The sequence below is a fragment of the Toxotes jaculatrix genome, chromosome 9 (assembly GCF_017976425.1).
Source record: "Toxotes jaculatrix isolate fToxJac2 chromosome 9, fToxJac2.pri, whole genome shotgun sequence".
NCBI classification, from domain to species: domain Eukaryota; kingdom Metazoa; phylum Chordata; class Actinopteri; family Toxotidae; genus Toxotes; species Toxotes jaculatrix.
Window position 1 is genome coordinate 5,553,493 of NC_054402.1, and position 16,571 is coordinate 5,570,063.

The window sequence follows — 16,571 nt, forward strand, 5'->3', positions numbered from 1 at the left end:
GCTCCACAGCTCTGGGATGCCAAAGGCTCCTAAACTACCAGCAGGAATGTTTTCTGGCTCATGATTCACCTTGTTTTGAAGCCACAGCACAACAACAGCCAGCAACAGTGTCATCAGGCACCAGGCACATTAACAAACACCCTGGTGTCTTGTTTGCGGTTTAGACTGGTTACTATGCTGCGCTGATGTTCAAGGCGCTTGTTCTGTGAATAAAAATTAAAATGAAGTACAAAAAAAAAAAAAAAAAAAAAAAAGAAAAAAGAAAAAGAAAGAGAGAGAGGGAGAAAAGAAAAATCAGGTTATTTTGGACAAATTTTCTGTAGCAGTGCATTTACTTATATAATTCTGCGACCATATTTATACACATTTTACTTGTCATCTTGTCATAGTTACAAAGCTTTGTCTCAGTCTCCAACTTGAGCTCAAAGACTACATCTTTGCTGTTCCATTGAAAAATACAGCCTTTACTAATTAAACATTTTTAAGAGTACTATTTGTATTGTTCAGGAATGCACCTGCAACACCCTAAATACCTGCAGCTCATTCTACCACCAAATCCAGTTACTAAGCTCTTTGTACAACAGGACAGCACAACAAATTCCACACACAAGCTGTTAACACACTCATGTTTCAACATGAAAGTTTTGTTTGAAATGACTTGACCTCAGATGTCAGTGTCCTGTATGTCTGAGCTTCCAGACAAAAGCGTGGATCAGCCAAATGAAGCACAGGTTCAGACATTCAGGACATAAAGTAAATCTGAACACTACCTGAGGCATGTTCCAGGAAACAGTGTTTAAAACTGTTCATATTTATTTATAAAAATACAAATATTACATTTAATTTACATGATATTTTCACAGTCTGAAACAACTGAGTAGAAAACAGGTTTTTATCAAACAACACCACCACATACTAATGATTTTCATCAAAGCGAGCTGCAAAGATTTTTGCTATTCTCTCAGTCTCTTTCTTCAAGGATGATGGCGACATGTTGGGACGCCGTGGAGGACCTCTGCGATGAGGAAAGCACTGAACTGGAGAGATCTGTCCCTGGAAAGTTGAAAACAGAAAAAAAAGAAAATGAAGAGTAAGCGTTGCAGCAAACAGAAATATGAGCCTAAGAATACTACTTTCTAATGTACTTAACATAGAGAACTTGAGATAAATAAATGAATAACGGATGTACCGAATAACAAACTTACAAGGTGTGACTCAAAACAAACAACCACACTAATCATTCAAAGAATAATAACACATGCAAGAGGCACTACTCAAACATTCACACACAAAACTTTCTTTAGGTATCATTCATGTTAATGGGCAGATTGTCAAACAGGCTCGTCAGGTGTGTCCGTTTGTAGTACATGGTGTACAGGCTGCAGCTCATTAACAAGTAACTAGCTCGAACGGACTCATTAAAAGGCCATTCCCACCTCACCTCCCACCTCAAAGTGCAACACCTAGCTAGTGGAGCTCGCTCCACATCCTCCTCGAAACAGGATCCATAATTAACACTTGCATGACGCAGAAATAACTTTCTATCTCTACAGCTGACTGGGAGTCACCCGGCTGACCTGTCTGACGCACACATTACAGACGCCTGTGGGCAAAGACTGTGTGCATATGATACTGTGCTTTTTTTACTTAAGCAGAATGTGGACAAGCCACAAATGATGGATTTTGATACCATAAAGTTTCCTTTTCTGTGCTAAAGTGTAAGATGAGTGAACTGTAATAGTGTAATAATAAAAAATGTAAGGATGCAGAAATTTAAATGAATGTTTAAGAAAACTAGAGCTACACTTATTGATCAATTAGTCATTTCAGTCATCACAAACATCCTCAGGTTTCAGAGACAGCTGAAGATATATTTTACCAAAAAAAGAAAAGTGCTTACTGCTACTGTTTTTTGTTTTTTAACCAGTTTTTAAAATTTACTGTCACAAATGGATTTTCTTCATAAGTCAGATTATATAACACTGAGTGGACCTCAACCTGTTAATGCTGTACAAATGAGAGTTAAATTACAGTGAACTTAAGTTGGTACACACTGTCACTATTCTTGACTGGCCTCTCTGGTCAGAATGCATCGTATGAAATGTGATTTATTAATAACAATGATTTTGCAAAGCAGTTGGGCAACATGTTAACTGACAACAAATTTGTCAATTTGTCTGAGAAATAAGTGTAAGTAAAGTTCTTCAAACAGAAATGCATAAAATTTATTTGTTATTTAAGTTAGAGTTAATACCAAGATGTTTAGATATGTAGTGAGAGAGGAGTGAAAAGTCAAAGGGGTGGAGAGAAACAGAGAGCGAGTGTGAATGCCAGAAGTAGAGCTGGTGACAAATACTCACGTGGTCACTGGACAACTGGGAGAAGGAAGGAGCTAACTGTATGGCTCTCATAGATTCCTCCAGTTGGTGAGAAGGGAGGAAGAAATTAGGTACTGAGCTTAATGTAAAAAAGTTAAAGAGAAAAACATATATTGAAAGCATGAAGGTAAAGGATTCATGAGAAGAAACTGGTAAAAGCAAAAAAGCTTTGCCTCATATTCTGTCTGACCCCACAGTTACACTGTATAGTTTCAGAATACAGTGCAGTGGAAAAGTGTTAGGCACTTTAGATGTTTAGATTCTTTTCCATCACACGGTACCATCAGTGAAGTGTCTAATCGGTCCTAAATTCAAAGAACCTACCTGCCAGGTACCTTGAAAAGCTGTGCACAAGAGTAGAAAAGAGAAGTGGTGTTTCTGTTATTTAGCCTCATTGATATAAATGAGGTTTACAAAACACAATTCAGCAGCACCACAAACTCCATTTTAACCCAAGACTGGGACGCCCAAGGGATAATTCACACACTGAACTATTTCTGTTGCGAAACTTTGATCTGGCCTCACCTTCTAAAACAAATTACAGCAAAAGCAACAGTAATGTGAGGGGCAGAAAGACACCGATCAAGGATACGGTTGGACCTGTGAATCTTGATTGTCCAGGGAAGCATCAGGGGTATCTGAGGTGTGCTGTATGGTGGCGGATGGACCTATGCCACCTGACCCCTCGTTGGGGCTGTGGGGAATCTTTGCTTGTCTCTCATCTAAAGTTGGCAGTGTCCTTTCATCATCTCCCTCTGTGTCTGAAGCGTCTCCTGCTGATCCATTACAACTGTCACTTTCTTCTAGTCTTGGACATTGATGTTTGTCACTTGAGTCATGGGTTTCCAGATTTATCATCTGCCTCTTCTCATCCTCGTCTTGGCCCAGGCCCGGCTCCTCGGGTGCCTCCAAGCTCTCCAAAGACACCATGTCGGGCTCTGACAGGATGCTGGTCCAAGGACTGGTTTTGTCTGTTAAAGAGGTGACCTCATTTAGATGCCTTGGCTTTACCACAACCTCATCGTATTCTTCATCTTCCCCTTCTTCATCATTAGCTTCCTCGTTCCATCTGCCGTCCGTCCCATCTTCATCTTCATCAGTTCTTTCTCCGTTTTCATCCTCGGACACAATAACTTTGTAGCTTTGTCTATTCTTCTCTTCGTCACCCTCAGAGTCCGTATGGTCTTGGGACATCTTTGAAAGAGGTGACGGCAGAGGAGAAATATCTTCTTGGGAAGAATTCAAAGCTCTGCGTAGACTGGAGATACTCTCAGGGATAGTTTGAGGGTTGTCATCTCCAACAGGGGAAGTTGTTGAACTGCTCTGGGGGTTGGAGGGAATCACTTCCAGGTGGTGTCGTCCTCGTAGACCTGTGTGAGTAGAACAGTGAAGACTTATATCAGGCCTTTGTTTTTTTATTTTATAATCTTTGTCAGTTATAATGTCAGTAAAAACTGTGTTTTTCTCTTCCAGCATTCAAGCTTATACTTCTTATGAACTTTTTTCCTGTTCTAAATGCAGGTAATATCTGAAACCAGTTATTGAGGTTATCATAAACCAATTTTTGTCTGTGTCCAAAATTCTCATGACAGTAAAAAGTGGAAAATGCCCGTTACAATTTTCCACAGACCAAGGTGATATCTTAAATTTTTTTTTTTTTGGTCAGATCCACAGTCCAAAATTCAAAGATGTTCAGTTTACTATCATGTGACAAAGAAAAACATCAACATATGTTGTTTACTTAAAAAAATAACTAGAATAATCATGCACTATTAGAGTGACACCACTGCAGCAGTGACTTTATTCCATTAGCTGACATTTCAGCACCTACGTCAGAAGACTGAAGAAGTTAGTGATACCTCCTTTTATGGCAGGAGTGTTCAAACTACACAGTAGACTGTGTCCACAATGAACTCTGGGTCAACTGCCAAGGCTGAGTATATTAGAACAAGTTTTACCTGCCAAGAATGATCCTTACATGGTAAAATGATTAATGGCAAATGAAAACACATATACCATCCATGATACCAATTTTAAATGCTCAAACGTTGTATTCATTATAGACTAGTGATGTAAAAATGTTTTTTCATTTGACATTTTCTGGCTGGTAATTCCCCTCACCACTAATGATATTGTTGACTTCTCCAACTAACTGGTTGGACTTGAGAAGAAGCTGACTTGTGTCTGTCTCTGACTCCCTCTGTTCCTGGTGCTCAGGGTGACAGTCATGCTCAGTCACAGACGAGAAGGTGGGAGTGGAAAGTTTACGAGTGAAATATCTCTGGATGTTGTCGAGCTCGCTCAGTTTTTTCCTGTTAAAAAACAAATAGTCAAAGCTCAGATAAAAATAAAAATGCAAATAATCTACAAAGCAGCGACGTCCGTCCGTCTGTCTGAGGACTGATACCTGAGTGCTGAAAACAGGAGTGAGCTGGAGGGATTGATGTCACCTGCACCGCTGCTGCAGACAGAGTGAGCTGCTGTTTGTTCCTGCAGACCCTGATGGTAAAGACGTACTTTGTCCATGTGCTCAAAATGACGGTCACTGTCATTGGACCTGAGCAGCAGTAAAGAAAACAAATAAATAAAGCGGTGGACAGCATGTGCGGATGCATTTTTAAATGACCGTTGAATTGAAAAGTGACCTTTGAGAGAACAGCTTGTCCGTGTGGTCAGGTGACGAGATCTTCTGCTCGGGGTAGCGGCTGATGTGAGAGGGGAAGCTACTATAGGTGGCTGTGGTACGATAGCTGAGAGGAAGGGCCTGAAATAAAGCCTGTTAATCAAACACATTCATCATTACTAATCTTTAATAATCAGACACTTTTTTGTGATAAGTTTTTTTTTTCCTGAAGGGTTTTCTGTTATGTGTGAATAATTCCTCTCACCGACGAGTTTTTGGCAGCTTCTTCATTCACAGTTTTTCTCTGTCCTCTGAGGTCGTGGACCCCCTTTAGCGGAGTGATGGACACTTTGAGTTGGCCATGACACTGACCACTGAAGTCTGTGATGTTGTACCAACCACACACTGACTGGAAACCACAGAGTAAAGGGGACAGGTCTACAGAGGCAAAGCCAAGCACCCTTTCCATTTCTATGGAAGCAAAACAACCCAAGAGTGAATTAACATATCAAACAGATCAATGTCACATTAATGAGAAATAAAAACTTCCCCCTGTACCTCCTTTGTGCCAGACTTTGAACACGAGAGATTGTTCTGGATCAACCAGTAGCTGCTTTGAAAGCCTGGAAATTTGAAATAAAACATCAGACCGATATTGTTTTAGTATAATCACCATACCTTCAACAATTTAAGTTGATGTGTGTTATATAACTCGACCTGCACTCGTGCTGATGGTCCCACACGGGGGAGTCAGTGTTGGCTATGACAGTTGTGGACACTGGTTCGGCAGAGTCAGCAGTGACATATGAAACACAGCAGCATGGTGTCCCTTCACTGCGCTCTGCCAGAGGACAGCCTGCCAGAGAGGGGTGTGTTTTACTTCACGTAAATAAGAAAAAGGAAAAGAAAAATGAATTGTTGTTCACAGGCTCACCTTTCAGATTCAGGTGCATGGCCCGGTCCACCGTGACAGTCACAGGGAAAGATTCATCCATGCTCATCTCTGTATGCTGCACACATGAGATATCTGGAGTGGTTCTGGAGGATTTGTTCTTATGTCTGTTTTGTGTACATTTTTTGGGGGTGGTGGGCGAGGGGGGGCGATCTGCTGTTTCCACCTCTTCTGATAAGAGTTCCTCTAGGCTGTCAGAGTCCACCTGAGTGTCAGCTCCAACAGATACCTCCCTGGGGACAGAACCTGCTGTCAGGGTGATGTGCACTCTGAGAGCTGCCCCTTGTAGATCTGCTGCAGAGCGCCTGAACAGCGGGTACACGCCTGTGAAACCACAAAACCATGACTACACAGCGAAATACAGCCTAAAGCAAATACTTACTACAGTAGTAAGCATTAGTTAAATTCTAACACAATGAAAAATTTCTTACCACTGAGAGTCAGCTTCTGTTTGTGCGTCTTTGTAAGAGAGGACAGATCGACAAATGCTGAGCCAACCAGCCGGTCTGTGTCAGTGGGTCTTCTGGTTTTTTCCTTCTTAAAGGCAACCCACACCTGCACCTCTAGCCTCTCCTCTTGTAGATACCAGATTAAAGGTTGAGTCCTCCTTAGCTCCACAGTCCTACTTCCTTCAAAACTCACAGTGGCCTGGCCGTCCCTCCCACCCTCTTCAACGGACGGGTGTTTCATATGAGAACAGAAGGCCTCCTGGTCATAAAACTTGTACCTGAAGTAGCAATAGGTGGAGCGCTGAAGCTCACTGTGCCCTGGCAGAAGCAAACAGTGGACTGGTATCCACGCTCTAGGCATCGAAAAAGTCAGAGAGAGTTTCTTCATGCTTTCTTCCCAGGCTTCATCATCATCCTGCTTTTCATAGTCACTCTGGGCCATTACCCAGCCCAAAGCCTGAGCAGCTTTAATGACTCTTTCTCTGTCCGAGTGGTGGGCAAAGTTGACGGAGATCTCTAGACCTCCGACCAAGACGTGCTGGTGCTGAGAAGAACTTGTTTCCTGAGGCATATACACTCCAAACCAGCCGGAAATACCTTTAAGTTTGGAAAAGATTAAAACAATAACTGTGTTCATCAGAAAACGAACATGGTCCAGCAGTATCTAAGAGCACAACATACCTGTTCTTTTATGGATGAGATCAGACATTGGTATTTTCACTGTGCCCAACATCACATCTTTAGGCTTGGAAACATTCACTGCTGCAGCAAAGAGCACAAAATCAATTTGAGTATTACACATAGATACTAGACACTACTGATGGATGCTACAATGACATGATTATGAATGAACTGATTATGAGATTTGCTGATGACTGATTTTCTGTCCAGCAACCAATCAACTTAAAGTCTCGGGTCTTTCTAAATAGGAACAAGAAAAATACAACTGGCTGTCAAAAATTTAAATTAAGCATTAAATAATATTATTTTCAACATTTTCATTGGTTTGTGAAAGTGCTGAATAAGGCATAATAAGTTCTCTCAAACCTCTGCGATTGTCTTTGTTCCACACAGTGAAGACAGCCGAAGCCTCTTCCAGCTGCTCAGCCAGGCTGCAGGTCTCTCCACTGCTCCTGGAAACCAGCAGATCACAGGACACCTCCGTGTGGTGGTCAAACTCGGGGCAGAAGGTCCTGGCAGCGATGCGGGTACACCTCCTCTCACTCTCAGGCAAGAAGGAGAGCTGCACTGTGACGTATGTGTTCACACCCACACCAGCAAAATAGCTGAACCTTTCATCTTGTTCTGATATTAACCTGCAACAGAAGATGCAAATAATTCCAGTTTGATGCAGTGAGATTTGTTATCTCCGTTGCTGTGCCGCTTGCTTTCAGACCAAATAACGAAGCTGAATGTTATTTCCCTTTTTAATCTCAGAGCTTTCGGATGAAACTAACACACGGTTACAGATGTGACAGTTGTGTCAGCAGAACTATAAAAAAATTAAAACCTGTACCTAATAACAGTGCTAAGGGGAGTTTTAAAAAACCAAACCAAACACAAAATACAACCGTAATGAAGCACCTTGCTGCTGCCTGCAGACCTGATGCTCTGTGCACTTGAACCACAAGGGTCACAACACGAGAGGCAGCTCCTCTACCAGTCTGTCCATTAGGCCTCACAGCCCGGTGCTTGTACTGAATGCACACATCCAGCAGGCCTGAGAAACAACACAGACCAGTCACAAAACTGAAGATGTTAAATAAGTGTGCATAAAGTATTATAATGCCTTTGCTCTGTATGTCTGTATACCTGAGGGCTGGGGTTGATGTCCTGTGGGACTATCTGTCCTGGGAATCAGGGGCAGGGAGAACATTTGGGCCTCATTACGATGTTGTCTCTGCATGGTGACCATTGCACACAGCTTGGACAGTGGAAGCAGTCCTTTGGCCACAAGCTGATCTCTGACATTTGGATAATAATATCTGCAGAGATATATTAATATTTCAAATACCCGAATATTTCAAGATTGTAAGCTATGAAATTACAATCAAAATTAAATGTGTTGGAACACTTTGAAACACAATTCAGCACTTATCAGACACACTGTCCCTTGGAAAGAGAAATTTCAGGGTAAATGTCAGAGTTATAATCAACATTTTTGTTATAGATACAGAAGGAAATTTTATTAAGATGGATAAGAAAGTAACAACCACAAACCTGCACCACACTTCAAACTGGATGCCTCCTCCACTGCTGAGGCCTTGACTTGCAAGAGAGCTGAGCAGCAACCTTTGGACAGGCACTCCTTCAGGAGCCAGAAGCACATGAGTCTCAGTGTGGCCAAACGCCGGGTCAGGCACACAGAGAGTGGTGGTGGTACGAAACGGCTTCAGGTTCACAGCTGTTGGAGATGAGATAAAGGTTAGAGAAATGCCAAGAACAGAAAGACTTCTCAGGTGATGACTTATCAAGATTTTGTAAACTAAAACGGCCTTACTACTCTCTATGAGGTTTTGATCCACTGTTGCAGCAGGGTCAACATCCTGACATGGAAAACTGTACTGGATGTAACAGTCAGCTTCACCCCAAACTGTGGACTGCAGAGGTGTCAGCCCGCTGACCTTCTCCACTCTTATCACAAACAGATGTTCTCTCATAGCTTCCTCTTGAGCTGCCATCCCCTGAGGAAGAAACAGTATTAAAGGGGGTGAAAGGGACTTGTTATTATGTTTATCATCTTGTCAGCACAGTCAGTGCGTATGCTTCTCCATGCCAAAAAAAAAAGAATATGCACTGGTTGAAAGGTGCAACATTCCTTTGTTGACATATTTGCAAACATATACATGCTGTTATATAAAATGAGTAGCATAAGAGGAGGGTGAGGCATTGGGTATGAACCTATTCAGATGACATTAGTATGAGAAGAGACAGACTCAAACACACTAAGGTCTTTACAAATACTAATTCATTAGTAATAATTGTGCAGATTTTATTGTTTACAGTCTGAACATGTTATTGTGCATCAGCAAACATCTTTCAGTAGAGTTCCCCTGGCACTTTTCTGTTAACAGCAGGGAGGTTGCCATATACCTGCAATTATCTGACTGACAAGAACACACAAAAACTGCTGCAAGCATTTTGTGGCCAAAATCAACACTGACCTTTGTTTGTAAATGTGGCTGGTGATCAAGCAGATGAACTGGTTTCACAAGATGAGACAAATAGTTATATTCCTCATCTCTTGTGCGCTGGAGGGCAACTATCTGCTCTGATCCTCCCATAGCCAAAACAACCCTGAGGTTTCCTTTACAACTTCCTGAGAACACATCAATGACTGGCATGTAGCAGTCCACCCCTAAAACAGGGTACTGTGCCTGGAGAAGAAGGTGGGTGATCTTTGGATCTCTGGAGGGGAAAAAAACAGAGGAGAGTTACTGGTTTCACATGCAGCCTCTCTGTGACAGCTGTATTTTAGTCCACATTTACAATGTGTAATTTAATTTGTAGCTTAGTTTGTTTGGATATTTCTGGTGGTAGAAGACACTTTAAAATCACAGCTAGGGGGATTCTGGCAGTAGTTTATGCAACCAGTCTCCAATACTTTTAACTCCTTATTTCCAAAAAGCGCAAAATAAAATTAGCTTAATAGACAATAGCTTGTTCTTATACAGTTACCAATACCACCTTTCTTAAACTGAAACTGTATTGTCTTTCCCTGACTTACCTGAATGACATATAGAACTGGTGAAGAGGTAATTTAACAAGGCCCAGGAGTCGATCTTGCCCTGAGCTTCCCATTTTCTGCCACAGCTCGATTACCATCACATTGTTCTTCATCCGCTCCAAAAGCTTAGTTGTTAAGGCAACCGGGGTCACCTGTCACAGAGGATGGAGAAAAGGTCTTGAGGGTCAGTGTGATCCTGTATTCACACTGGCTTTATGTAGCTTAATTTCAACCTTTAGATATGGTTAGAAGACTCTCTCTTGGACTAACCTGAGCAAAGTTGAAAGAAGGGTTTGCCTGACCCCAGCTGACGGCAGACCTCGCCATCTCATCACACCAAAAGAGTTTACAGTTCAAGTAAACATTTGGAGCCTGCATGGGCCCACAGATGAAGTTCTTTCCATCTGGCACCATGAGCAAGGTATGCAGTAGAACCTCTGGGTCCTCCTCCACCTGCTGCCGTGATTTACAAGGAGATGTGTGGAGGCCAGGATGAGGCGAGGGTTCCTTCCGTGGTTTCTGAGGACTCCAAACATTTAGCCTGGAGTCTTCTAAAGAGTGAACTGGTAATTCCTCTTTGCCAGTTTGAACATGCTGAGGTCTGGGGCTGGTCTCTCTCTGTGGACTGTGTGCAGTTTGTGAAGGTGACGTGTCTCTCCAAGCCAGCTTGCCTTTGCTGTGTCCAGAGGAGAAATCTTTGCTGTCTGTTTCAAGTTCTAGTGACACCTGAAAAAAATGATATTACTTCTATCACAGTCAAGTCGGTCACAAGTATCAGGTTTGTAAACATTCATTCCTGGGAAAAGAACAGCATATTACCACAAGAGGTCCAATCCCCTGCGTTTCACTCTTTCCTTCCAGGCTCTGTACAGGTAAGACGACAGATTCACTCAGCTGCTTGCTCTGCAGCAGACAGCGCAGTGGGTGGATTGCTTTACCGATGAGAACAGGCTGCAAGAAGAGAAGGCATGTTCACGTCGTGATGGATTTTATTGAATGCAGATCTGTGTTTCTAAGCATTTAAAAGAATAAGGAAATTGTTTATTTGGAATTTATGGAAGCTCTATGTCACACAACAATCACATCAAAAGCAGTTTTATTTTTTAGCAGAGCTAAATGACTCATTTCTAACCTATCAAATGAGTAACATCCAAAGCTACTTACTTTCTTTTGGTCACTCTTTCGTGAGTAAATCTTGAAAACCAGATCAGTTTGCAACCATTGTTTAACTGCTGCTGTGCTGAAGCGCACAGGAAACACAGAGGGTTGGAGGAACTTCACAGCTTTAAAACAAAAAACAAATATATGTTGGATACAGTCACAAACCATGTACCACAGACTGACAAGGAGAGACAAACGTTTTTCACTCAGGTGAATTTCAAAAAAGCAGATCCTAGCAGGTAATACCTCCTCCTGTGACTTTACTGGAAGCAACTCTGGTCACCTCCCCATCTCCAGCTTTACCACGATCACGTCGACTGGAAGTGGATGCCATTGGGAACACATACTCAACAAAATAAGTGCTGAAAAAAAAGACAAACAGAGAAGCAAGATGTCACAGATTTTTGTCAAAATAATTTTTGTAAAATAATAATAATAATAACATAATGCTATATGTTTTGCCCACCATTTTTTGCTGGGTAATGGTCGAGGAGGTTTCCCCTTGTTAGAAGTCTTTCTAGGTGTGGCGGTCGTACTGCTTGTAGGTACAGTCAGGGATTCAATGGTCACTCTTGCCACTTGGATCGAACTCAGCAAAGTTAACTGTCCAGCACTCAGGCCAGGAATAATACTACCAGCATCTGGAGCCCGCTGAGCCTCTGAATTTGAACTGGACAAAGTGAAAATACCGTGAATAATTTTCTTGAAGGTACAGCATGACTTAAGACGCACATAAAGGCCCTTACCCTCCACTAATCTTGGGTCCCGACTGTGTCAGCTGTTTTGGCTGATTTTTACCCGAGGACATTGTTCCTTGACCCGTTGTCTCTGTGTCATCTGGTCGGCTATCTGACATCTGAAAGAAGTCAAGAAGGACTTTAAAGAACCCTTTGCTGGAAAACTGGGTAAGCTGACACCAATATCACACATAAAGCATACATTTTCCCTTAAAAATCATCAGAAAATCTTCTACTTACAGGGGTTTTGTAAAATAAATTTTCCAGTAAGCTCTGATCATATTGTGGATCATTGAGCTCACTATCCCCACAAACACTGCTGTGGCCAGACAGAGATTCAGCAGAAAAGCTCTCTCCATCCAAGAGAGGCTGAGGAGAGGTGTTTAAGCTACAAAAGAAAAAACAAGAGAAGTGCAAAAATCTTGGGGGAAAGAAAAGGATAACATTTCTGTCATATTTGGAAGTAAATGCATACATAGGTACCTGCCAAGGAGAAGGTCCACAGCTCTGTTGTCCATGTCTGCAGCACAGTCTAAGCTGCAGTCTGAGACGACAGCAACATCGTCGGAGTGTTTGTGAGTTGAGTCAGAATGCAGAATATTTTCAAGAAAAGTCCCAGAAGGAAAAGTAACAGGCCTGCAGTGAGAGAAATTTAAGTAGTATAAACTGCATTATAAAGTTAAATGTTAAAATGCTGTTTGTTTGTTTTATGTTTTTTTTTTTTTTTACAAATTTTTGAAACACTAACTTGGAAGGTGGTAGGATATTGTCCTTTGGAAGAGGCAGAGGGGCATCTTTCAGAGCTGTGGCAGAATCCATGTCACATGTCAAAGCTGATAAAACCATAGCGTTTCTAAGCTTGTTGCCACGCTCTAAAATAACTGAGATGAAAAAAGATGTCGAAAATTTGTTCAGAAACAATTACATTTGTCCATCTGTAGTTAAGTACATCCAATGAGCTGTAATTCTGCTACTAACCTGAGAGGACATCATTGGTTGTTTGTCCACAGGTTTCCTGACTTGAAGCATTCACAGCTGTTTGACTGTTCTGAGGTCTGTTTGCTAACGGCGCCTGATTCTCCTGTGGTTGTTCTTTGCTGTTTTTCTGGGTATTTTGGAAATATAAGTGGTCTTTCCCTCTGAAAATATTACAGCCAAAGATGGAATGAGATCATTATGCTTACATTCAAATTTACAACCTGTGGGCTCTTACAGCAAGACACAGACATCTGATTATGACTACCGACAACATCTAGTCAACTATTTCAAACCTTGGTGTGTTTCCACTGCTGCTCCCCACTGATTCTTTCCCGCTGCCAGCGGAGAGTGATCTGGGCTGCGAGGGCACAGGCAGTGTGGTGACTTGTGGTCCTTCAGCACTGATGTCTGTGGTGGGACCTGAGCTGCTGCTGTCATAGGCTTCAGTCAGAGGCTCCAAATTAAGTGAAACCTGGGGATAATAAAAGAAAAAGTTAAAGTGTGGATGGTCCCCAGAGTGCCAGCACAACTGGTAATGACAGTACAGTTCTATGCATGTTCATGTTATTTACTATTGCTGGTGCAAAATTATAACACCTTGACAACGTCTGTCTATGGGAGTTTCAATGATTTGTTCATCAGTGCCACAACTTTAAATGATAAGGTCCAGATGTAAATGATAACAAATGCTGATAAATCCTAAATTACTGAATGCCTAAACTCTTTACAGATATAATCATGGATACATAAATGTTTATAAGCTTGAAAGGTTATCAAAGGCATAACAGATCCAGTGTCACATCCAGTGTCTTCACACAGTAATGACAGCATGGTGAGAAAAGAGGCTGATATGCGCTGAGGTTTGAGGTTTTGCACACTTTCTTAAATCCGTTTAAAAAAATGTAAATACTGATTTCAGTGATAACCACTACAAATGCATGGGCTTACACTTGATTTAGTCATTTGAACAGGTGGGGCAATGGATTATTAAACAGTTAAGGGGGCCCATTGAAAACAGATATGTATGGGGCTCAGATTTTTGTGATACACTACCGCTCGTATCTGCTGTTCCTCAGTGTTGCCAGATTGGAGGTAGTTTCCTCTCCTTTAACTCAGTGGTAAGGAATTTAGTAAAAGCTCATAACCATGAAAAAAAGTTGCATGTTTATTGTTCAGAGTAGTGTGTATATACGTAATTTTTAATTTAATTTACACCAGGCCACTATTCATATACCTGTCCATCAGTGCTTTTCCCATTGGGGTTCTCTGATAGCAGGCCAAGAAAGGCAACACCACATTCAGTTAGGGTAGGTTCCATGTTTGTAGCCTATACTGCCATCTTGTGTTTGAATAGGGTGGGTATTTTGTACTGGCTGCATTATGTGGTGGTTGCAGAACACTGTCAAAAGGGGAAATTTTAAAGTTTTGTCCAGTTTAAGTGGAGAAAACATAATGTGCTCGAGGAGTTTCCTCAGTAGAGCTCCTCATCTGTCCTGTAGTCATAAAGTCACTATACAATGATAAATGTCAGTATACCAAACATCACTTGCAGGTGCTATTCCACAAAAACAGTTTACATGCAGTTTCCACTCACCTGTAGCTCTCCCAGCTTTTCAGATGTAGGAGATACAAGGGTGTAAAATCCACCAATGGGGTGTGACAGGGAGAGACGGGAGATCCCAGCGACCTGAGCCCGTGCGATTGGCAAATGATCCGCTTTTGTCAGAACTTCCAGCACCAGTGAGCCCATATCTGTTCATGAATGGCAGGTTAGTACAAATAAAAATATATGTTTGCAGCATAGCCAGCTGAAAACATATCTTAGTCCTCTTAGTTACCCGTTAGATATGAGGTGAACTGCTTTGGCCCACAGCGGATGGCAAAGCGAGCTGTGGTCTTGATGGTCTTCTGTGAGAGCTGAGATCCATCCCTTGGAAAGAAGTGCGTCCCGTTGGACGACTCTCCCCACCAGCGAAGCCTGACGAACGTTGTAGACGGAGGCTTGTGGACTGTCCATAACACCCGGCTTACTGTCACCCGCAGGAAGCATCTCAGCTGGCCCTCGACCAGAGGAGGGAGGCTGGTGGAGGGGGACACATCGCTGGAGACTGCAAAAGAGTTACTTTGGATTACAGCAAAAGCAAGACAAATGCACTATTTTGTCGACACAACACTTCACCGCAGTGACGGAAATGAATCAAAACAACTAACACTAAAATAAAACCTCAACGCTAGACTCTAATTAAACCCCAGCTATTAGAGAGTTTGTGTCTCGCAATGACATTAATTAATTTGTGTGAACCCGTAACCTACTGCAGTCGTTCTGGGAGTTTAATCTTTATAAATTCCTCACCAAAACTTTTGGTTAAGCCTTATCACCAAAAGTCTGGTTTCTAGGCCGAGGTAATCTTTTTAAGAGTAATTTCCTGCGAGACAAAAAGTGTTATACGTCAGTTTGTTTAGCATCATTCGGCAAAACCACAAACTGCTCTAAAACGCGAACGTTATTAAAACGAGACACATTAACAACGTTAACAACATGCAAAAACACAAACCGAGAGAAAGCAAATTTACTGAACATAACATTAACAGGTGAGCTAACATACGAGGCTAATGTGAAACTGACAGCTACTCAACAACATTAGCATTAGCGGCTAGCAGAGCTAACATTAGTTTACCTTTCCTCTTGCTGCTTCCAGCTTTGACCGCCCTCTGTTTTCTGCTCTTCATCCCTCAGTAAATACGAGTGGTGAAGGACGGCCTGACCAAAACAGTGTCTGAACCGTTAGCAGGCATGATTTTTATCACACTCCGGCTGACTAATAATCCGTTTAACAGAGCCGCCTGGGCTGCATACACACGTACAGACTAGACACATACAAACGGCAGCGCGCAAAACTGTTTCCGAGCAACAAAGTCCGACCGATAACTTTTGTCCCGCCTCCTCTGCCGCTACCTTTCACAGAGGCATTCTGGGAAACGGAGTTCATTGTTTTATTTTAAAGAAACTTTATAAAGTTTCTGGAAAAGGGAAATAATTACGCAATAAAATAAAACAGCTGAGTTTAAAAAAATGTATTTAAAAATGTCATTGTTACAGTTGCTCAGATTGTGTAATGACCAATAAAATAAACTCAAATAGATAAAACTAAATAAAGTGTTGCTAAAGTTTACTTACAATAAAAGCACCATACATTGTTTAATAGAGTGGAAAAAAAAAATACATTTCACTGACACCATGTAGCCTTCTTTAACATCACCAGCAGAGGGAAGCACTGATCTTTCCATTACTGCAAGAAAGCTGCTTCCTGACAGGACCATGGAGTGATTTTCTCTGATCCTGTTGTATTCCTACTTTATTTATTTCCTCTATTGTTGGGCAGTTTGGCTGTCAGAGTTTCAGTGTTAAAAAAAAAGAAATGAGTCTTTTAATGTGCAAAATTACTGAATGTATTTGACAATGTGCTCATGCTGACCTGTGACCTTGTCATGCCTGCTTTATGTAGTGTGGACTACGTTCTTGCTAAGCAACAAGTCCCTCTGCAGCCATGTTTGTTTTGGTGATC

At 41.8% G+C, this 16,571-nt stretch overlaps 1 protein-coding gene across 2 annotated transcripts; it reads right to left on the minus strand.

Annotated features, from left to right (window-relative positions):
• Positions 1 to 48: 48 nt before the first annotated feature.
• On the minus strand, positions 49 to 15,872 carry c2cd3 (C2 domain containing 3 centriole elongation regulator). Of its 2 annotated transcripts, XM_041045657.1 has the most exons (34): positions 15,684 to 15,872; positions 14,844 to 15,113; positions 14,600 to 14,757; positions 13,299 to 13,477; positions 13,006 to 13,166; positions 12,776 to 12,908; positions 12,511 to 12,663; positions 12,268 to 12,415; positions 12,037 to 12,146; positions 11,757 to 11,960; positions 11,537 to 11,652; positions 11,294 to 11,412; positions 10,949 to 11,080; positions 10,400 to 10,855; positions 10,130 to 10,281; positions 9,567 to 9,810; positions 8,903 to 9,086; positions 8,623 to 8,806; positions 8,215 to 8,387; positions 7,987 to 8,122; positions 7,450 to 7,718; positions 7,084 to 7,164; positions 6,385 to 6,999; positions 5,936 to 6,277; positions 5,719 to 5,857; positions 5,560 to 5,624; positions 5,267 to 5,472; positions 5,024 to 5,154; positions 4,786 to 4,935; positions 4,500 to 4,690; positions 2,971 to 3,748; positions 2,361 to 2,457; positions 917 to 1,053; positions 49 to 203 (listed from the first exon to the last, which is right to left on the minus strand). In XM_041045657.1, coding segments are annotated over exons 1-34 (6,666 nt in total). In that variant the 5' UTR covers positions 15,736 to 15,872; the 3' UTR covers positions 49 to 202. The 2 variants fall into 2 exon arrangements, with proteins under 2 accessions (XP_040901591.1, XP_040901590.1); XM_041045656.1 differs by lacking the exon at positions 49 to 203 and having other exon boundaries at positions 776 to 1,053.
• Positions 15,873 to 16,571: the final 699 nt, after the last annotated feature.

Bases quoted from the DNA above. Each gene is read 5' to 3' on its own strand.
- c2cd3 (XM_041045657.1), bottom strand. From the start codon at position 15,735: ATGAAGAGCAGAAAACAGAGGGCGGTCAAAGCTGGAAGCAGCAAGAGG. The intron at 12,147-12,267 runs GTAAGTAGAAGA...GACTTCTTTCAG, and splicing joins ATTTATTTTACAAAACCCCT to ATGTCAGATAGCCGACCAGA. The intron at 7,000-7,083 runs GTATGTTGTGCT...CCAAACTTAAAG, and splicing joins TCTCATCCATAAAAGAACAG to GTATTTCCGGCTGGTTTGGA.